At 37.8% G+C, this 23,183-nt stretch overlaps 1 protein-coding gene across 3 annotated transcripts in view; it reads right to left on the bottom strand.

Annotated features, from left to right (window-relative positions):
* The window catches only part of RAB6A (RAB6A, member RAS oncogene family), a 92,027-nt gene that overhangs the window by 38,363 nt on the left and 30,481 nt on the right, over positions 1–23,183 (bottom strand). For all 3 annotated transcript variants that reach the window (XM_044929384.1, XM_025266438.2, XM_006073325.4), the window contains exon 2: positions 10,906–10,964. In XM_044929384.1, the coding sequence (XP_044785319.1) occupies positions 10,906–10,964 (59 nt within the window). The remainder of the gene's footprint in view (positions 1–10,905; positions 10,965–23,183) is intronic.

Below are 23,183 nucleotides of genomic sequence, written 5' to 3'. Positions count from 1 at the left end.
GTTGGCTTAAAGCTCAACATTCAGAAAACTAAGATCATGGCATCCAGTACCATCACTTTATGGCAAATAGATGGGGAAACAGTGGAAATGGTGGCTGACTTTATTTTTGGGGGCTCCAAAATCACCACAGATGGTGACTGCAGCCATGAAATTAAAAGACGCTTACTCCTTGGAAGGAAAGTTATGACCAACCTAGATAGCATATTCAAAAGCAGAGACATTACTTTGCCAACAAAGGTCTGTCTAGTCAAGGCTATGGTTTTTCCTGTGGTCATGTATGGATGTGAGAGTTGGACTGTGAATAAAGCTGAGCACCGAAGGATTGATGCTTTTGAACTGTGGTGTTGGGGAAGACGCTTCGGAGTCCCCTGGACTGCAAGGAGGTCCAACCAGTCCATCCTAAAGGAGATCAGTCCTGGGTGTTCATTGGAAGGACTGATGTTGAAGCTGAAACTCCAATATTATGGCCACCTGATGCAAAGAGCTGACTCACTGGAAAAGATCCTGATGTTGGGAAAGATTGAAGGCAGGAGGAAAAGGGGATGACAGAGGATGAGATGGTTAGATGGCATCACCGTCTCAATGGACATGAGTTTGGGTAAACTCCGGGAGTTGGTGATGGACAGGGAGGCCTGGCATGCTGTGGTTCATAGGGTCGCAAAGAGTCGGACACGACTGAACGACTGAACTGAACTGGGTTAGATCCTGGGTCCAGGAAGATTTCACATGTTGCAGAGCAGCTAAGCCTGTGCACCACAACTACTGAGCCTGTGTGCCACAACTACTGAAGCCTGTGTGTCCTAGAGCCTGCACTCCACAAGAGAAGCCACTGTGTTGAGAAGTCTGTGCACAACACCTCAATGAAGAGCAGCCCCCTTTCTCCGCAACTAGAGAAGGCCTGCGCAAAGCAATGAAGACCCAGTGCAGCCAAAAATTTTTTTTTGTCATTTTGTTATTGGTTTGTACAAGTTTCTACATATTCTTGGTATTAAACCCTTATCAGATATATAACTTTCAAATATTTCTCCCTATTCTGTAGGTTGGGCCTGGTGTCTCTGCTGAAAATCAATTGTGTGTGTGCTTACATACATACATACATACATATATGGATATATATATATGGATATATATATATATGTGGATTCTGTATCCTATTCCATGGGGCTTTCCAGGTGATGCTAGTAGTAAAGACTCTGCCTACCAATGCAGGATACATAAGAGACACAGGTTTGATCCCTGGGTCAGGAACATCCCCTGGAGAAGGAAATGGCAAGCCACTCCAGTATGCTTGCCAGGAGAATCCCATGGACAGAGGAGCCTGGTGGGCTACAGTCCATGGGGTTGCAAAGAATCAGACATGACTGATCCTACTCCATTGTGTCTATATGCCATTACCACCTTGTTTTAACTACTGTAGCTTTGTAGGAAATTCCCAAATTGGGAACTGTGAGTCCTCCAACTTTTTCATATTTTTCAGTAATGTCTTGGCTATTGCAAATTATGATTAATCTCTTCATGTCTACAAAAAAAGGCATGGGGATTTTGAAAAGGATTGCAATGAATTTGCAGCTTGCTTTGAGTAGTTAGTATTGACATCTTTTTTTCCAAAGAGATTCATTTTATTTTATATTTATTTATTTTTTGGCTGTGCTGGGTCTTCACTGCTGCACAGTCTTTTCTCTAGTTGCAGACAGTGGGGGCTACTCTCTGTTGTGGTGCATGGGCTTCTCATTTTGTGGTAGCTTCTCTTGTTGAGGAGCTCAAGCTCTAGGTCATTCGGGCTTCAGTAGTTGCGGTGTGTGGGCTCAGCACTTGTGGTTCCTGGGCTCTAGAGCACAGGCTCAACAGTTGTGGCTCACCTCCATGGCACGAGGGATCTTCCCAGACCAGGAATCAAACCCGTGTCTCCTATATTGGCAGGTGGATTCTTAACCACCTGGGATGTCTCTTCATTTAATTAGGTCTTCTTTTATTTTTTTGAGTAGTTTTGTAGGTTTCAATTTCCCACAGACTTATATTTTAAACAACAAAAGCAGCTTCCTCCTTTATCCCAAACTATGTGACTAACATATAACCTAGTACTAATTCTACCTTATGACATTCAACTTGAGAATTATATCCCACTCTTTCATATGGGGATGGGCTTATAAACTTGAATTACTATGCAAGAGAATCTAATTGACAAACCCCAGGAAAGTACAGGAGTGGCATGGCTGCATTTAAGAAATCTGACTAGTAGAACCTCATTTACTCAGACAGTGTGGCAGAGGTAGTTAACTACCTACACAAATATCCATCTACTCCTTCTTCCTTACTAACACAATCAAACATTTATTTAAATCCATACTTTTCCCATTTGAAAAACTACATTTTCCAGCCTTCTTTGAACTTTAAATAAATGGGGTTAACTCAGTTGGGAGATAGATTCTTATTTTTTCCCCCTTTCATCCTTCTTCCTTCTTGAAGTAGATACCAAGGTTGGAATCCAGGAATCATTCAGTAACCATGAGGCAAAATTCAATATGGAAATCATAAATTAGATTAGGCTAGACAGAAAATAGAAGTTTTGGTCCTGGATGACCATGGAGTTGCCGCACTAGCTCTGAAACACACTACCTTTACACATCTTTTACATGAAAAGAAAAAAATTTCTCATGTCACTTATCAATGTTATTTTGTGTTTGTTATAAACAGCTGAAAGTAATTTTTTTTGAAAGTAATTTTTAATGGCTATAAATAGAAACAAGTATTTTCACATCTCACAGTCAAGATATAAATGTTTTTACAATTAGTACAAAGTCAGACTTTACAACAGTCCCCCCCTTCCACTATACTATCCAAGTTTTGGGGCATCATTTATACCACTGAACTCATAAAGATCAAAACTAATTTGAAAAATAGCCTGCTGTTGCTCTTTTTTTTTAGTTAATTTTATTTCAAGCTGAGCTACTACAGAAAAGAAGTTGATCAGTTATGAGAATTAAGCCAACAGTAGGAAGAACAGAAATGAGATGGCTGGGAAACTAAGCATTATCAACTATTTCAGCATCTTCAATGCTACTGATGTGGAACTAATTCAAACTTTCATAAAGCACAGATGAGACCTTAGTGCAGTCTTTTGCTCACCTCTTTAGAGAAATGCAAAAAGCAATCATTACAGAAGAAATTAGAAGAGAGAATTCTTTCATGTACCTTAATTTACATTTACATATTATTTTAAATGTTAACTAATTCATGGATATTGGGGGAGTGTCTACTCTGCAAAAAAAAAAAAGAGAGAAAAAAATTAAACTACTTTTATAGGAGCTTACAAATCAAGACCGAACAACAGCTTATCCAAATATATCGGTGTCAAGGTGATAACTTCCATTTGTTTATTTTATTTGGATGCTCTTCACTCAGAAAGGTGCTTATTTATCCCAACAGCTAATTTATGAAACATTGCGGATATAAGTTACAATTCTGTCTGACTTTGTATATAGTGGTTTGTCCCCTGTCCGATGCCAGAGAAGCTAGAAACCCATAAACATGATTTTCAAACGGGGAATGTATTTTACCCAGTTACAAAAGTAACTTGGTGAAGAAAACAAGTTTTGTTCTGTACAAAGCAATGATAATCAGCTTCCTTCTGTGGTTCAAACACACATAAAGTTCTGTTGCCTGGTTGCTGCCTTCTCAAGCAAGAGAAAATAGAGAAGGAGTTGAAAGATGCAATGACTAAAGAAAGAAAAGAGTAGATAAGTTAAAGAATCTAAAATTAACAGAAATAATTTTAAAAATGAAGAAAGGACCCCAGAAAGAAGACAGTGATACATAATCTGATTTAGAAAAGAATCCCATTTAAAAATATCCTTACATATATGTACATATATGGGGGGAAAATATATATATATATATATATATATACACACACACACACACACACACATTTTTCCCCTCAATATCTTTCTGCCATATTACATTTCTGTCCATTAGGACAGAAACTAGGTAGAGTCTGTGGATTTTAAAAATGAGTCATTATAATGAGCATAAGATTTTACTTATAAGGTGAACAAGTTCAAGAAATCTGCTGCAGAACATTGAATATACATGTAGATAACAATACTATATTGTATACACTTTAAAGTATAATAAAAAGTTAGAATCTCATATAAGTATTCTTACCACAATAAAAAAAAAGAACCCCACCCCAAATAAAATGACAACACCTCTGGAAAAGGCAAAAGTCCCGAAAAAAGTCATTAAAAAATTAAATGAAAATAAAAAGACAAATCAAACACTGAGTCAGAAAAACAGTCCACTGGGACTTCGCTGGCAGTCCAATGATTAAGACTCTGTGATTTCACTGCAAAGAGGCACGGGTCCTATCCCCGTTGGGAAACAAAGATCCTGCATACTTCGAGGGCAAAAACTAAAAATAACAATGATAATTTAAAAAAGAAAAACAGTCCATCTAGTTAAGGATTTTGGTTCTATTGATAACTAGAATTTTGAATAGAACAACCTAGAGCTTCAACTTATACAGGTTAAGGATATACTTAATCACCACCATCATCTTTCTGGACAAGTTCATTAGTGTCTAAAACCCACTGTTTTAATCTATGCTATCTTGAACTTAATTGTTGATTTGTAACAGTCCTTGGAATAAGAAATCCTTTAAATTCAAAGAAATCTCAAAGGTTACCCTGAGTAATGTAATATTCCTCAAAAGAATCTACTCCGATTGTGGGAATCTTTCTTGAGCTTATTTATATTAAGTTGAACCATATAATATAAAACTGCCAATATTCTATTATTTTTGAATGATAAAGGTAGCAATTATGTAATATGGTTCAAACTGATACATTTAAAACTACTGGAAAAATTTACAACTGGAAAAAGAAAACAAAACCAAAAACCTGGTGAAAAACTAGAGCAACTTACGAGAATCACTTACAGCCTCTAGCTACAAATGTTTACCAGATTTCTCAGGTTTTTTGGCTTTACTTGGAAATAACTGACTAAATATGGTCAATAGAGCATTCTTCTGGCCAACCAGTTTAGTCTTTTTCAAATAAAATTAATTCAGTGCAAAGGAATCATAAATAGCATGAATCATGAATTATATATAAAGTTTATCTTTTTTGTGAAATAAAATTTCATTTAAACTAAGTTTCAGATATACATTACATATAGCTCAATAATAAATTTCTAGCTGTGAGACTAGCTCTTCAATTATTTCAGAAGTCTTTCTGTTGTGTGTATGGTCAGGGCATAAGATAGGGAATCTTAAAAAATAATCCACTGAAGAATTCTTCACCTGATAACTAAGTTGGCAGCTAACTACATATGGTCAATTCTTCATATTCCAAAGTAATACTTAATACACTGTCAAGATAATTTCCCTAGTTAAGGATGTGGGGTTAAGTATGTAGGGTACATTATCCTAATTCCCCTGTTAAAGTAAGATAATATCTAGGACTGTGCCTAACTCTTATAAAAACTTGTAGCTTACAGGGTTAATCAGTGTCTCCTATTAATGACCAAGTACAGTGGTATTTTGGCTTCAACAACTTTTTAGAATCAAAATCTTTGCTTATCTGTCAAATGTAACCTCACCCCATCAACATTACCTCCCTTAAAAAATGTCTGCATGAACAAGAGCAATAGTCTTAATGAATAAGTAGCAAAAGCACTTTAGACACCTAAAGATCTCTTTAATTTCAGAGAACTTGGGTATAATGAAATACTTCAGAAAGTGAAAGTACCTGGTTTGAACATTACTGATTTATTCTTTTTAACTTATTCTTTGGTTTTTGTTTTACAATTAAGCTGTTTAAAAGATACATATATATAACTTAGACATACACACACACACACATATATATATATGGTTATATTTATATACATATATATGGTTATATACACAGGGTTAGGGTTATATATATTGGAGAAGGCAATGGCACCCCACTCCAGTACTCTTGCCTGGAGAATCCCATGGATGGAGGAGCCTGGTGGCCTACAGTCCTTGGGGTCGCTGAGGGTTGAACATGGCTGAGCAACTTCACTTTCACTTTTCACTTTCATGCATTGGAGAAGAAAATGGCAACCCAATCCAGTGTTCTTGCCTGGGGAACCCCATGGACGGGGGAGCCTGGTGGGCTGCCGTCTATGGGGTCGCACAGAGTCGGACACGACTGAAGTGACTTAGCAGTAGCAGCAGTAGGGTTATATATATATATCAGATCAGATCAGTCGCTCAGTCGTGTCCAACTGTTTGCGACCCCATGAATCGCCAGGCCTCCCTGTCCATCACCAACTCCCAAAGTTCACTCAGATTCACGTCCATTGAGTCGGTGATGCCATCCAGCCATCTCATCCTCTGTTGTCTCCTTCTCCTCCTGCCCCCAATCCCTCCCAGCATCAGAGTCTTTTCCAATGAGTCAACTCTTCGCATCAGGTGGACAAAGTACTGGAGTTTCAGCTTCAGCATCATTCCTTCCAAAGAAATCCCAGGGCTGATCTCCTTTAGAATGGACCCGTTGGACCTCCTTGCAATCCAAGGGACTCTCAAGAGTCTTCTCCAACACCACAGTTCAAAAGCATCAATTCTTCGGCGCTCAGCCTTCTTCACAGTCCAACTCTCACATCCATACATGACCACAGGAAAAACCATAGCCTTGACTAGACAAACCTTTGTTGGCAAAGTAATGTCTCTGCTTTTGAATATGCTATCTAGGTTGGTCATAACTTTCCTTCCAAGGAATAAGCGTTTTTTAATTTCATGGCTGCAGTCACCATCTGTGGTGATTTTGGAGCCCCCAAAAATAAAGTCTGACACTGTTTCCCCATCTATTTCCCATGAAGTGGTGGGACTGGATGCCATGATCTTAGTTTTCTGAATGTTGAGCTTTAAGCCAACTTTTTCACTCTCCTCTTTCACTTTCATCAAGAGGCTTTTTAGTTCCTCTTCACTTTCTGCCATAAGGGTGGTGTCATCTGCATATCTGAGGTTATTGAGATTTCTCCCAGCAATCTTGATTCCAGCTTGTGTTTCTTCCAGTCCAGTGTTTCTCATGATGTACTCTGCATAGAAGTTAAATAAACAGGGTGACAATATACAGCCTTGACGAACTCCTTTTCCTGTTTGGAACCAGTCTGTTGTTTCATGTCCAGTTCTAACTGTTGCTTCCTGACCTGCATACAAATTTCTCAAGAGGCAGGTCAGGTGGTCTGGTATGCCCATCTCTTTCAGAATTTTCCACAGTTTATTGTGATCCACACAGTCAAAGGCTTTGGCATAGTCAATAAAGCAGAAATAGATGTTTTTCTGGAACTCTCTTGCTTTTTCCATGATCCAGCGGATGTTGGCAATTTGATCTCTGGTTCCTCTGCCTTTTCTAAAACCAGCTTCACATCTGGAAGTTCACGGTTCACATATTGCTGAAGCCTGGCTTGGAGAATTTTGAGCATGACTTTACTAGCATGTGAGATGAGTGCAATTGTGCGGTAGTTTGAGCATTCTTTGGCATTGCCTTTCTTTGGAATTGGAATGAAAACTGCCCTTTTCCAGTCCTGTGGACACTGCTGTTTTCCAAATTTGCTGGCATATTGAGTGCAGCACTTTCACAGCATCATCTTTCAGGATTTGGAATAGCTCAGCTGGAATTCCATCACCTCCACTAGCTTTGCTCATAGTGATGCTTCCTAAGGCCCACTTGACTTCACATTCCAGGATGTCTGGCTCTAGGTGAGTGATCACACCATCGTGATTATCTGGGTCATGAAGATCTTTTTTGTACAGTTATATCTTGTTCCTGATCTTAGAGAATACATTCAGCCTTCAAACATTAAGTCTGATATTAGCTGTGTGTTTTTCATAGAGATGTTCTTTATCATGTTTGGACCCTTCCCTTGTATTTGTAGCTTGCTGAGTGTTTATTACTGAGAAGGTAACAGGCAGGAAGGCCAGGGGTCTCCAAACGGAGGAAATAGGCTGCAAGTGTCAGACATTTTTTATATCTCCCTTAAGCGGCAGGAGGAAACAAACTACAAGTGTCAGATTTTTTTTCTTTCTCCATACAAAATTAAAAGCAGGTTTCTCTATGGAAATGTTTTTCTTAAGCTATGTTAATGAAACTATGTATTTGCTTTGGAATTTGCCTTTCTTCAAAATGGTTCCACCTAAGATTAACATTTTTTCTTTTCTCAAACCTTGGACTGATAATAGCTCAACAAACCAGGAGTCCTATCAATTGTTTTATGGCTGGGGGATGACACACCTCATGCCATTGATCTCAAAAATGCATTTTGTGGGAGAGGGGCCTGGTGAAACTCCATCAGCCTTGAGGTGTCTCTCTTACCTGATTAATAGCTTTCTAATAGACATAAAACACCTTGCTAAAGACTAGCAGGGGGCACTCTCCGTCCTCCTTCTGATGTCTATGTCAGAAGCTTTTCTCAAAAGCTCTTGAGTGATCAAGCCTGGTCTCTGGTTCCGAAGCTAAATCTTCTTCTTCAGAGATCACGAATCCGACATAGTTCACCATAAGCTATCATGATCATCAAAGGCTACTGGATTGTGTCAAATGCTTTTTCTGTGTCCACTGAAATGATCATGTGATTTGTGTCCTTTTTTTTTTTTTGGCAACAACGCACGGTTTGTGGCGTGTTAGTTCCTCAATCAGAGATCAAACCTGGGCCCTCAGGAGTGAGTGTGCAGAGTCCTAACCACTGAACCACCGGAGGATTTCCCTGATTGTGTCCTTTAGACTTTTCATATAGCATATTTCATTACTTTTTGTATGTTAAATCAACCTTGCAACTTGGTACTAATCTACCAATCCCACCCGGTAAATGGCATAGATCCTTTTTACAAGTCAGCAAATTCAGTTTGGTAGTTTTGCTAAGGTCTGTTGTGTTTATATTCATAAAAGATATACCCTGTAGTTTTATTTTTGATGTCTTTGCCTGGTTTGGGTATCCTCATAGGATAAGTTGGAAAATGTTTCTTCCTCTTCTATTTTTGAAAATTTATGAAGTATTAGTGTTGTTCTTCATGTATTTCACGGAAGTGATCAGTGAAGGCATCTAGTCCTACAATTTTCTTTGCGAGTTTAAAAAAGAAAAAAATTATTTATGGCCATCCTGGGTCTTTGTTGCTACACATGGGGCTTTCTCTAGTTGCAATGAGCAGGGGCTACTCTCCAGTTGCAGTGCATGGGCTTCTCATTGCAGTGGTTTCTCTTGCTGTGGAGCACAGACTCTAGAGCACAGGATTAGTAGTTGTGGCGCACAGGCTTAACTGCCCTGTGGCATGTGGAATCTCCCCGGAGCAGGGATCAAATCTGTGGCCCCTGCATTGGCAGGCAAATTCTTAACTACTGGACCACAAGTTAAGTCCTGTGACAAGTTTTTTGATTGCTAATTTTATCTACTTATTCACAGGTATGTTCAAATTTTCTATTTCTTCTTGTGTTAGTTTTGGTAGTGTATCTTTCTTTGACTTTGTCCATTTCATCTAGGTTATCTCATATGTTGGCATATAACCATTTTACGCTATTCTCTTATAATATTCTCTCATAGTAATCTCTATTTCCATATGGTTGGTTATAAGATTTTCTCCTACACTCCTGACTTTAATAATTTGAGTCTCTCTCTCTCTTTTTTTTATTAGTTAGCTAAAGTCTTGTCAATTTTGTGGATCTTTCCTAAGAACCACTTTTGGTTTCATTGAATTTCTTATTTTTCTGTTCTCTCGTCCATATATTTTTGTTCTAACCTTTATTAGTTTCTGAATTAAGCATGTCTTTATTTTCTGTATTTTTGTTGTCCTGGTATCTGGGAGCTTCCTAACACTAGAGGGACTGGCCCTCCCAGAGTTTGCCAGTTCCTAGAGATGTAAACTTCCCCATGAGAGGGACTTTCATATGAAAACCAACAAATCCAGACCCATACCCCAACCATCTCCTCGATCACACTCAGAGCCACTATGCCCCTGCCCTAATCACCCCAAGGCCAAGTACCAGAAAACCAAGAACAGCCCCCACAGCCCAGGGAGCACTGAAATTATTAAAACTAGGCTGGTCTTACCCATCCTTCTCACAAAAATCACAATTAAAAAAAAAAAAACCACAATAAAGGCTAGCACCCTAGTACCTACATTTCCTGTCCCCTACCCCATCTCCTGATCAATATCAGTACTTCTTTCATCTGCCCTCCTACTATGGCCTGGAGTGTCCCTCCCTTTTGGAATCTGTGAGTATAACAGCCTTTTCAGTAGCAATCATCTCCTGATCTGTTAGCTTCATCATACCTGAATAATAACAATAAAACCTACATTTTAAAGCAGTTTCTTACTTCTGCTTAAGTTTACTTTTCTTTTTCTAGTTTCTTAGGATAGAAGATTAAATTACTGAGTTAATATACCTCTTGTTTTCCTTACAGAACTGCTTTAAGCTGTATCCCATTAGTTTCGAATGTTGTGTTTTCTTTTTCATTTTTCAAAATACTTCCTAATTTCCCTTGTGACTGTCTTTGACCCATCCCCAAATCTCCTTTTATTAATGATTTCTAATTACAGTACTTATTCTTGACTTCAAGTATAGACCAAAATGTCATAGAACCCTAGACTTGGAAGAAATCTCTCCAAAAGAATATCTATTGATATAATCACTCTACTTCTATTCTAGATGTTATTACCAATAACTTTTCAATAGATTCTACAAGAGAAGCTAAAGAAATCAAATGAAAAAGTTGAGGACTATGAGCATAATCAGTTATACTTTGTATTTATACAGCATTTTACAGGTTACAGAAAGTGCTTTTATATCCATGACAATGTAAAAAAGTGAATTTTTAAAAGCACCTTGAACATTACTTGCAAACAAAATAAAGACAACTAGTAGGTTGGAAAAAACAAAATACCTGGTAGGTATTGTCGAAACTGTCATACATGAATCTGGTAATCAGTGATGTCTTTCCAACTGAAATGAAAAGAAAAAAAAAAGATTCACTCAGTTAGCACATTAAATTGGGTTCTCAAGTAATTTTTCTACAGAGAACTGCAATTCAATTCACTGAGAAATATCTGAAATGGTTCTACTAATGATAATTTAAAAACACAGAGCCCTGAGTTTTTTGAAATGTCTTTCTTTAATAACAGATAATATCTCAAATTGAGAGCACAAATAAAGTATATTCTTTTAGTTAAAAGTTGAGGAAAATAAAGAGAAAACATGAAGGAAAACAATTATGTTGACATCTCTAATTCACAAAAGGCAAGCAAATATTTACATGGGTCCTAACAAAAAGAACTAGGATTATACTAGGAAGAAATTATAGTAACTTCCTGGACAGTAACCTGGGGAAAACAAAGGTCAGATCCACTTCATTCAGTGAATCAAAGCTTAATCTCTGGAAGTATGAAGACTAAAGATGAAGAGTTCCAGGAAGGGTATGAGGGCTGTAAAAACTAGACTGCATAATGAAGTGACCTGGAAAATTGTTTTGAAATTCATCTCAGGATTAGAGCTGTATACTTCTTTGACAGGGTAGTCCCAAAGATTCATAACACTATCTTGTATTTGTATTTTTAGGTTAATCCACAAGGAAGTGCCACTAGGAAAAAATAGTGGTATACTGCCAATATCCTTATCCACAGGCACACTGTTCAAGGGCAAGAACCATACCTAATTTTCCTATTTCTCCAGTAGCTTGGCCAACACTCAATAAATACTAAATAAATACAATAAATTTTATCAATTAGAAAACAACTGGGCAAATAAAATATTTCAAATGCTCCCCAAAATGTAAATACTTTGGGAAGAAGAAACAATACCTGATCATTCATATTTTTGTATGGATTTAAGTAACTTTTGATTTCAACTTCTGATTTTTAAGAGCCCTGATTTGGGCCTCTTTATTGCATCCTCCATCCATGTTTCATATGAAAACATGAGGAAAAAACTGAGCCAAAGAGATAAGAATCTCATAAAATCACCTACTCCCAAATGTCTTATTTCAAAGAATCTAAAGTAGTAGGTAGAAGAGCTAAAGCTACTTTCCCTAGATCATAGTCAAAAACAAATTAATATTTGAGAAGAAGTCTCTATCTGGAGCAATGAGTAGACCAATGCACTTCTTCATTAACAGATCAGTTCACTTCAGTCACTCAGTTGTGTCCGATTCTTTGCAACCCCACAGACTGCAGCACGCCAGGCCTCCCTATCCATCACCAATAGTAGATAGTATAGTTTTTATTTTGTTTTGAAAAATGTCCCTCCTTCTTTATAAAAAGAGCAAAATGCATGCTACAAAGCAGGCAATACAGAAAAGACCAAGAATAAAGTGAAAATTACATATATCCTACCACCTATATGTAACTAATGTTAAAACTTTAGAATATATTTTTCTAAAATGCTTTTATATATAAAAATATATATGTACTTAAAGGCAAAACCCACCATTCATAGTAAAGTCAGGAACAATACATATACTACTATTAATATTATTTAACACCAATCAGAATCTATAAGAAGTAAATCTAAAAATCTGAAGAGATAAAAGGCAAAATAGTGATGGGGGAAAGAAAAGTAGAGAAAAGCCAAGGAACATATAAAATATACAGTGAAGAAATACAAAGTACGTTGTTAAAACAGTTTTTATTCAAAAGATTAAAATTTCATTACTAAGCATTTTAAATATGATTCTTCAATATAGGATCTTTGTAAATAAATTATTCTTGTTCACCCTAAAACCTTCTGTAAAATGGTATGTAAACTTATAATGATTTGCTTAATGTTTGCTTTCCTTGATAAAATGTAAGGCCCATATTTGTCTTATTTAGTCCACATCATCAGAGTCTGACACACCTTTGCTGAACTGATAATAATTTTCCAGAAGGTAAACAATACATATCTAGGGTTCTTCTAAATAAATATTATTTTTAATTAAACAATTTATTTTATTATAAATACTTCTACTACAAAACACAACAAAGTGATAATATACTTTATATTTTTAAAGATGCCTAATGAGAATAATTTTTGTTCAGTACAAGGACTACATATTACATATTATAGCACTACAATAAAGTGAGTATTGCAATAAAGCCAGTTATATGAAAAAAACAACAACAACAAACCCTATAGTTTGTAAATCCAAGGCAATGGGTTTGCTTCTATGTATAATAATGACAAAAAAATTTAAACAACCAGCTTCCCCCACTACCTGAAAGTAGAGTGTTTGTATGAAACCTTTCCTAAGCCAAAATGGCATAAAGCAAAGCAGCAATTACCTTAGGACACATCTTGCTAAGTGGATGCACAAAATAAAATCAAGTTAAAGCACAGATGCTCACCCACACAGTTCAAAGCTATAACGGCTTGATGCTAAGTATAGTTCCCAGGGAAGGAGCTTGGAGGTTCCACTCCTGCTGCCTGGGGTACATGTTGCCTCAACAATACCTCTCTACGTAAAAAACACTGAATGCTATTTTCACTTTTTGGTAAAAGCAAAATTCCTCTTCAGATTTCTTTTGGGTAGTGAAAACAAGTAGTGATGGGTCTTACACAAAGGGAAAGTGGCATAAAGCAGACTTGTGAAAAGTAGGGAATACTGTATCTTTTTCTCCCTCAGATCTTATACTGGGTATTTTATAGGACAGTGCTAACCTTGACATTAATTTGCAAGAAGTGAAATTTTATTTCCATCTTTCAAGAAATGGTAACATGCTCAGGAGTTTAGAAAATTGCCCAAGGTAATACAACATGATGCCATTCCATTTCTAACCAAAGGTCATGTTCTTCTCAATATACTACTTCCTTTTGCTATTTAAAACAAGCCCCCTCCCCCCTCCCCCCAAAAAACCCATGGTCACCACAGCAGAAAAGCTACTGTTACTACCTACCTAGCCTCCAGGTTTTAAAGAACCTGAACTTAGACCATAAGAAATAGAAAATGAAAGGGAGTATATCCTTGAAAGAAAAAACAGCAAAGAATGAGATTTTTCAGGCAGTAACTTTTTTCCTGAAGCACTAGGAAACATAAGGGCTTCCACAGTGGCTCAGTGGTAAAGGACCTGCCTACCAATGCAGGAGACACAGGTTCAGTCCCCAGATTGGGACAATACCCTGGAGAAGAAAATGGCAACTCACTCCAGCACTCTAGTATTCTCACCTGGGAAATCCATTATACAGAGAGGAGCCCAGCAGGCAACAGTCCAAAGGGTCACAAAAGAGCTGGGCATGACTTAGTGACTAAACAACAAACGATGAAACACAACCCAGTGGGCATGTTTCTGGTAGCAGACCCAATTCCTAAAAGGTTTGAGGAGTCACAGGACAAAGTTCAGGGCTCAAAGAACACTTAGAAAGACTGGGAAAGTAGACTTCTGCAAGAAAGAGAGCTGCAAATAGAGAGATTTGTATTTAAAACGTGTCCAAATTCTTGGCTGATGTCCTCAATGATCTATGAGGACTTGATGGGGAGACCTCAGGGTTCCCAGCAGCAGATGGATGTTAAGAGTTCAGAATTTGAATCCAGCCAAAGTAACTGCCTTCTAGGACAAAACAACTCTTTGGAGCAACAATAAAATCTAGAGTCTGTATATATGTATTCTTCATCGTCCTGTATCCAATTAAAAAAGTGATAAAAAGAAATAAAAATGTATAATTCATACCCAAGAAAAATAGTAGTAAAAAAACAGACCCCAACCTGGATGGAGGGGAGTTTGGGGGGATAATGGATACATGTATATGTACGGCTGCATTCCTTCTGCTATTCATCTGATACTATCACAACATTGTTAATCGGCTATACCCCAATACAAAATAAAAAGTAAAAAAAAAAAAAGAAAAAAAAAACGAAACCAAAAGACTCCAAGATGAGTCAGATTTTGTAGTCAGCAGACAAGGATTTAAAGCAGCTATCAGAGACATATTCTAGACCTTGGAAGAAGATATGTACAAGAAATAAATAAAAGGAAAATTTCCACAGAGAAACAAAAATGAGAAAAAAGAATCAAATGTAAATTGCAAGTACTTACAATAAGTAATCAGAAAAGTAATTGTATGGATTTAACAGCTGATAGAAATGGCAGAAGAAAGAAGTGAAGCTGACTATAGATCAAACAGTTTAACATATATATAAAAGAAGTTCCCACTGGATAAGATAGAAGAAATTAGGGGAAAATATTTGTAGAAATAATAGCTGAAAACTTTTCAAATATAGTGAAAGGTTAAGAACTTACAGATCCAAGAAATTCAATGAACAGGACAAATACAAAGAAAATCATACTTTGACAAACTATTAAAATCCAAGGATAAAGGAAGAAAACCCTTGAAAACATCCAGAGAAAATGTACTACACATAGGAGGTGGACAGGGGAAGAGGCAGGAGGAGAGTGAACATACATTTTTATGAACTCCTCCACAGAGAAAGTGAGAACACAAGACAATGGAATTACATCTTTAAATTTCTTAACAAAAATATATTTTTTTCAACACTTAAATACTATATCTCATAAAACTACCTTTCAAAAATGAAGATTAAGTGAAGATTATAAAGTAAGGTCATAAAGTGAAGTCGCTCAGTCGTATTCGACTCTTTGCAACCCCATGAACTGTAGCCTATCACGCTCCTCCGTCCATTGGATTTTCCAGGCAAGAGTACTGGAGTGGTTTGCCATTTCCTTCTCCAGAAGATCTTCCCGACCAAGGGATGGAACCTGGGTCTCCTGCATTGTAGGCAGATGTAATTAGTGTCTGAGCCACCAGAGAAGTCCACAGACAAGTTAAGATTACAGACAAACAAAAGTGAGAGAATTCCTTGTCAGATCTGTAATACAAAAAAGCTTCGGAATTACCTGGTGGTCCATCAGTTAAGAATCTGTCTGCCAATACAGGGAACACACATTCAATCCCTGGTCCAGGAAGATCCCACACACCACGGAACAACAAAGGCTGTGTACCACAACTACCGAGCCCACGCTTGGCAAGAAGAGAAGCCACTGCAATGAGAAGCCCGAGCACCACAACAAAGTGTAGCCCCCACTCACCGCAACTAGAGAAAGCTCGTGCAGAGCAACAAAGACCCAGCAAAGCCAGAAACAAATAAATAAATAATTTTAAAAAGAGAGAGACAGACAATTAAGAGAGTGAAAAGGAAAACCCAGATTGTGAGATATGTGAAAGGGAAACCAGTTTCAGCATGACACTGTAAGGAGCTGCATACACCAACTTCCCAGTGGAACTGGTAAGAATTTTAACAAAACAAAAAGCATTTAAAATCTCTGGAAACAGTCCTAAAGGCATAAAGCAAATGAACATTTACTCAAGAAAATATACTAAAATTCAGTAATAAAAGAATGTCTGTGGTATTTGAATAACAACAAAAAAGCCATGTACAAGTATGTTAAAAACAGCTTTATTCATAATAGCCAACAACCAGAAGTAATCTAAATCTTTATCAATAAGGGAATGGATTAAGAATTCCCTGGACGTCCAGTGGTTAGTGCTCTGTGCTTCCATTCTGGGGGATACGGATTTAATTTTAGACTGGGAACTAAAACTGCACACGCCCTGGGACTAAAAAGAAGGGGGGGGGGGGATGGATAAATTATGGCATAGTAATAACAAAATATTACACAAGCAAAAGTAACATCTTATATACACAACATGGACAAATTTCACAGACAATACATGGGGTGAAAGGGGTCAGATATAAAAAATACATATGTTGTATGATTCCACTTATATATAGTTCAAAACTGGCACAATTAATCAGTGGAGATAGAAGTCAAAATAGTAGTAACTTCTGGCGTTTCTACCTGGAATACAGAGTCAGGGAAACGTCTGACTGCTAGAAAGACCTATATTTTTATCTGAGGAGTAGTTACAAGAATGTATTAATATGCAAAATTTTCAACAAGCCATACATTTAAAATTTGTCTACTTTATGGACTTCCTTGGTGGCCCAGACGGTAAAGCGTCTGCCTACAATGTGGGAGACCCGGGTTTGATCCCTGGGTCAGGAAGATCCTCTGGAGAAGGAAATGGCAACCCACTCCAGTACTCTTGCCTGGAAAATCCCATGGACGGAGGAGCGTGATAGGCTACAGTTCATGGGGTTGCAAAGAGTCAGATACGACTGAACGACTTCACTTTATGACCTTACCAGATATTACACTTTAACAAAAAGAATTTTTTTTAAAAAAGTAAAATACTTAATTATATATATGTGATTCCCAATAAAAACTGCATATATTTATGTGGATATCATGTAATCCTGATCTATTGCATGAAGAAGGGTCTTTACTTCTGTTGCGGTCTACCCTACACCTGAGAAAAACAACAGATAAACCCAAACTGGGGGCACTCTAAAGCAGGGGTCCCCAACCTCTAGGATCTAATGCCTGATGATCTGAGGTGGAGGTGATATAGTAATAAGAGAAATAAAGTGCATAATAAATGTAATGCTCTTGAATCATCCTGAAACACTCCACTCCACTCCACTCCTGTCTGTGGAAAAAGTATCTTCCATGAAACTCGTCCCTGATGCCAACAACGTTGGGGACTGCTGCTTTAAAGGATACCTTGCCTCAAGATGGATCATGAAAAACAAACAAAGGCTGAATGAGACACTGTAACAAACCAAAGGAATCTATGGAGACATGAAAACTAAATGCAATGTGGCACTCTGGACTGCATCCTGGAACAGAAAAAAGGTATTAGTGAAAAAAAAAAAACTAGTAACATTCAAATAAATGTCTGGAGAGTTTGGTTATATATAGTAATATACTAATGCCAGTTTCTTAGACAAATGTACCATAGTAATTTTAGATGTTAACATGAGGTAAACTGCTGCTGCTGCTAAGTCATTTCAGTCATGTCCGACTGTGTGTGACCCCACAGATGGCAGCCCACCAGGCTCCCCCATCCCTGGGACTCTCCAGGCAAGAACACTGGAGTGAGTTGCCATTTCCTTCTCCAGTGCATGAAAGTGAAAAGTGAAAAGGAAGGCGCTCAGTCGTGTCCGACTCTTCGCGACCCCATGGATTGCAGCCCACCAGGCTCCTCCGTCCATGGGATTCTCCAGGCAAGAGTACTGGAGTTGGATGCCACTGCCTTCTCCTAGGAGAGGGTTAAATGGGAATTCAGTACTGTTTTTAATATTTCTACATATTTAAAATTATTTTAAAATAAAAAGTTCATTAACAAAGGTAAAACATACACACAAAATCCCTGAATTCAAAGTTTAAAAGACTTGTACGCTTTACTGTATATATATTATGTCTAATCTAAAAAAAAAAAAGAAATCTAACAAGCCTCAGAGCCTGTACATGCTTGATCCCTAAAAAGGGGGATCAGAGGAGACCTATAATGGGTCAGAGGATTCTGGTTAACTGGCACTAAACAGTAAAAGTAACAGTATCCTGGAACTGAGTATACTATATCCACTTGAGTAAACCTTTCATTTAAGTTGGATGGAATCATCAAAAAGATCAGAAAACAGGGCCACTTCATCAAGTTTACATAGACTGTATGAAGAATTCTATGTCTGCCTGCTAGTAAATGGTTAATAAAAATCTACAGGTTTGACAGAAAGAGGGACAAAGACAGAAAGGACCACAGGGAGGGAAGCTTGATTGCTACTCTTTCAGGGTAGCAGAGAAGGAGCATAGGAGAGAAATAAAACAAGAAATGGCAAAACATTAGTAACATAAGCTCTTTGATGGTACTTGGGGACTGAAAATCAAAAACAATTACAATCACACAGCTTACTATCTACATAAACATCACTTACCATTCTAGTGTTATCAACCTGACTTTACTGCCCTGCATGTGTGCAGGCAGGTCACTTCAGTCATGTCCGACTCTTTGTGACCGTATGCACTGTAACTAGCCAGGTTCCTCTGTCCATGGGATTTTCCAGGCAAGAACTGGAGTCGGTTGCCATGCCCTACTCCAGAGGATTTTCCCAACCCAGGGATTGTACCCATGACTCCCATGTCTCCTGCACTTGGAGGTGGGTTCTTCATTACTAGCGCCACCTGGAAATTCTTATCTAGGGAAACAGAGTTGCAAATAACTACTGTTCCTTCAGGAAATTCCCCAAAGTCCATCAAATTAACATAAAATTGTCCATCTAGTCATAAGATAGCATAAAATGATTGTTTACTCTCACAGATTTTTTAAAAAATGTTTGCTTGTTTGTCTGTGCCAGGTCTTAGTTGTGGCGTGCAAGATCTTTAGTTGCAGCATGTGAACTCTTAGTTGCAGCATATATGGGATCTAATTCCCTGACCAGAGATTGAACCTAGGGCCCCCTGCAATGGGAGTTTGGAGTCTTAGCCATTAGACCACCAGGGAAGTCTCTCACAGATTCTTTGAACTTTGTCTCAAAATGCTCACACTTTGTCATGTCTACAAATTTTAAATGATTGCAACAGTCTTTACCCAATTCTAATCAAGCCTTCATATTAACACAGCCTTCTTAAATCAAATCTCCCAAACCATAAACATCCCAACTTTGCTCTCCTCCTTCCCAAAAGGCTACAGTGTTGGTTTGAATGGTGTACCCCCAAAGCTCCTGTTCACTGGCAAACTGACAAGTGACCTTCTTTGGAAATAGGGCTCTTCACAGATACAATCAAGTTAAATTCTAGTCATGCTGGATTAGAATGGGTTCTAGCAATAATCAGAAGCTAAGAGAAACAGATACGATGGTTTCTATTACAGAGCCTTCAGAAGGAGAATGACCTCCCTGACAACTTGATGTGGGACTTCTAGCCTCCAAGAACTGTGAGATAATAAACTTCTGTAGTTTAAAGCCACTAATTTGTGGTACTTGCTATGGCAGTCCTAAGAAATTAATAAAGCTCCTAAAACTAAGCATTATCTTCCTTAAAGTGGTAAGCAATAAACTCAGATTTACCTTAACAACAGGTTGTGTTAGTGCTATTTTCAGGGAGTAAGCACTGAACAGAGTTCATTAAACTATCTGAACTATATGACATACATTTGAAAAAGTCCATAATAAAAAGTATTTGAAAATATTTTCATAATCTAACATATCATGGCCCCAATGTGAAAATCAGCATGTTACAATTAAATTATTATAAAGATCAAAGGATGCTCTGTCATTAGTTCAAATATCATTTCACATGAAGTCTTTATCCAAGTCTTTACAGCTTCATCCTCTATGCTCTCCTGACACATAAATACAGCCTTAATGACAACCCTTTTCCTTAGGTAAATTGGATCCTTCTATGGAAAGACAAATAAACGAATGGTCCTGACAGTAACATTACAAAGGCTATAAATCCTAAATAGTATGGGGTAGTGAACCAAGAACTTCTAGATGTACAAGTTAGTTTAGATAAAGCAGAGGAACCAGAGATCAAATTGCCAACATTCACTGGTTCATAAAGAATGCAAAGGAATTCCAGAAAAACATCTCCTTCTGCATCACTGAGTACGCTAAAGCCTTTGACTATGTGGATCACAACAAACTGTGGAAAATTCTTAAAAGAGATGGGAGTACCAGATCACCTTATGATGTTTCCTGAGAAACCTGTATGCGAATCAAAAAGCAACAATTAGAACCAGACATGGCAAATGACTGATTCAAAATTGGGAAAGGAGTGCAATAGGGCTATATACTGTCACCTTGCTTATTTAACTTATATGCAGAGTACACCATGCAAAATGTCAAGCTGAATTACAAGCTGGAATCAAGATTTCTGGGAGAAATATCAACAACCTCAGATATGCAGATGATCCCACTCTTAGGGTTAGGGTTAGGTTACAGCATAGAGCAAAGAGAAACTGAAAAGCCCTGTGATGAGTGTGAAAGAGGAGAGTGAAAAAGCTGACTTGAAACTCAACAGTCAAAAAACTAAGATCATGGCATCCAGTTCCATCACTTTATGGCAAATAGAGAAAAAGTGGAAGTAGTGACAGATTTTCTTTTCTTAGGCTCCAAAATCATTGAGAATGGTGACTGCAGCCATGAAATTAAGACACTCTGTCCCTGGAAGGCAAGCTATGACAAAGCTAGACAGTATTAAAAAGCAGAGACATCACTTTGTTGACAAAGCTCTGTATAATCAAAACTATAGTTTTTCCAGTGGTCATGTATGGATGTGAGAGTTGGACCATAAAGAAGGCTGAGCACCAAAGAATTGATGCTTTTGAATTGTGGAGCTGGAGAAAGACACTTGAGAGTCCCTTGGACAGCAAAGAGATCAAACCAGCCAATCCTAAAGGAAATCAATCCTGAATATTCATTGGAAAGACTGATGCTGAAGTTCCCATACTCTGGCCACCTGATATCAACAGCCAACTCATTGGAAAAGACCTTGATGCTGGGAAAGACTGAAGGCAAAAGGAGAAGGGGGCAGCAGAGGATGAGATGGTTAGATAGCATCACTGACTCAATGGACATGAATCTGAACAAACTCCTGGCGATAGTGGAGAACAGAGGAGTCTGGTGTGTTGCAGTCCATGGGGTCACAAAGAGTTGGACACGACTGAGTAACTGAACAACAGTGTTAGGTCACCTAAGTACATTCATTTAAAATGGGAGAAGCATCTGGGGTATTTTATTTCAAATTCCAGTATTAGCAAAGCTAACAAAATGTTGCACAGTTGGGAATATAAGGACAACCTTTCCTATAGAGCCACTTTGCTGTATTTATCAAATATGCAGCTCAGACTTCCCTGGTGGTCCAGTGGTTAAGAATCCTACTGCCAATGAAGGGGACACGAATTTGATCCCTGTTCCAGGAAGATTCCACATGTTGCAGGGCAACTAAGCTCCTGAGCCACTACTGAAGCCCTCACACTCTTTAAAGCATATGCTCTGCAACAAGAGAAGCCACTGAAATGAGAAGCCCACCCACCACAACTAGAAAGAAGCTTCTGCTCACCTCAACAAGAGAAAGCCTGAGCGCAGTAATGAAGATCCAGCACAGCCAAATATTTTAATTAAAAAACAAAACGTGTAGTTCAATCCAGCATGCAGTTTGATCTAAACAAGTAAGAAAATAACCAGACATATACAAAAAGATTTAGGTATAAGACTGTGCCTAAAATAGTATAGGTACCACTATTTTTAAGAGTAAAGTTTAGAAAGAGCCTGCTATTACAACAGGGCTATCCATGGTTATATCAATTATAACATCTTCCTAAGGTCCACAGTGCTATGTATCTAATTCAAATTTCTGCTATAGAAATCTTAGTGACAGAGGAAATGGGTAAAATAAAGTTGTAAAAGAAAAATCTGTATAATTTTATTACCCTAATTTTGGTAAAGCAAACATATGTATTAATTATTCACAAACAAAAAAGATTACATCTACAATAATTAAAACTTATAAAAGCAAAACAATTTCTAATAGTAAAAATCTAAGTTAGAGGAGAATAAACAACTAAAGGAGAGAAGCCCTCTCAGAGTAAAATTAAATGGCAATAAGACAACTATAAAATACTGGAGGTCAAGGTAGTTAAATACACTAATTTTTTCTCAAGTAGCAAATATCAGCGTTTTAAGAAACTAAAATTGGTACTGTTATGCAATTAAGACTGAAATGCAATCAGAGACCCCCAGGAAGAAACAAAAACTTTTTTTCTAACCATGGGACAACTGCACTCATCTCCCATGCTAGTAAGGTCATGCCTAAAATCTTGCATGCTAGGCTTCAGTATTATGCGAACCAAGAACTTCCAGATGTCCAAGCTCAGTTTAGAAAAGGAAGAGGAACCAGAGATCAAATTGCAACATTCGTTGGATCACAGAGAAAGCTAGAGAATTCCAGAAAAACACCTACCTCTGTTTCACTGACTACATCAAACCCTTTGACTGTGTGGATCATAATAAACTGTGGAAAGCTCTTAAAGAGATGGGAATACCAGACCATCTTACCTGTCTCCTAAGAAACCTGTAGGCGGGTCAAGAAGCAACAGTTAGAACCCTGTATGGAACAACTGACTGGTTCAAGATCAAAAAAGGAGTACAACAGGGCTGACTGCTGTCACCCTGTTTGTTTAATCTACATGCTGAGGACATTATGAGAAATGCCAGGCTGGGTGAGATACAAGCTGGAATCAAGATAGGTGGGAGAAACATGAACAACCTCAGATATGTGGATGATACCACTCTTATGGCAGAAAGTGAAGAGGAACTAAACAGCCTCTTGTCGA

The sequence above is a fragment of the Bubalus bubalis genome, chromosome 16 (genome assembly GCF_019923935.1).
Source record: "Bubalus bubalis isolate 160015118507 breed Murrah chromosome 16, NDDB_SH_1, whole genome shotgun sequence".
Lineage (NCBI taxonomy): Eukaryota > Metazoa > Chordata > Mammalia > Artiodactyla > Bovidae > Bubalus > Bubalus bubalis.
Note: the sequence above shows the minus strand (reverse complement) of the source record. Positions and strands in the feature narration are given on the sequence as shown.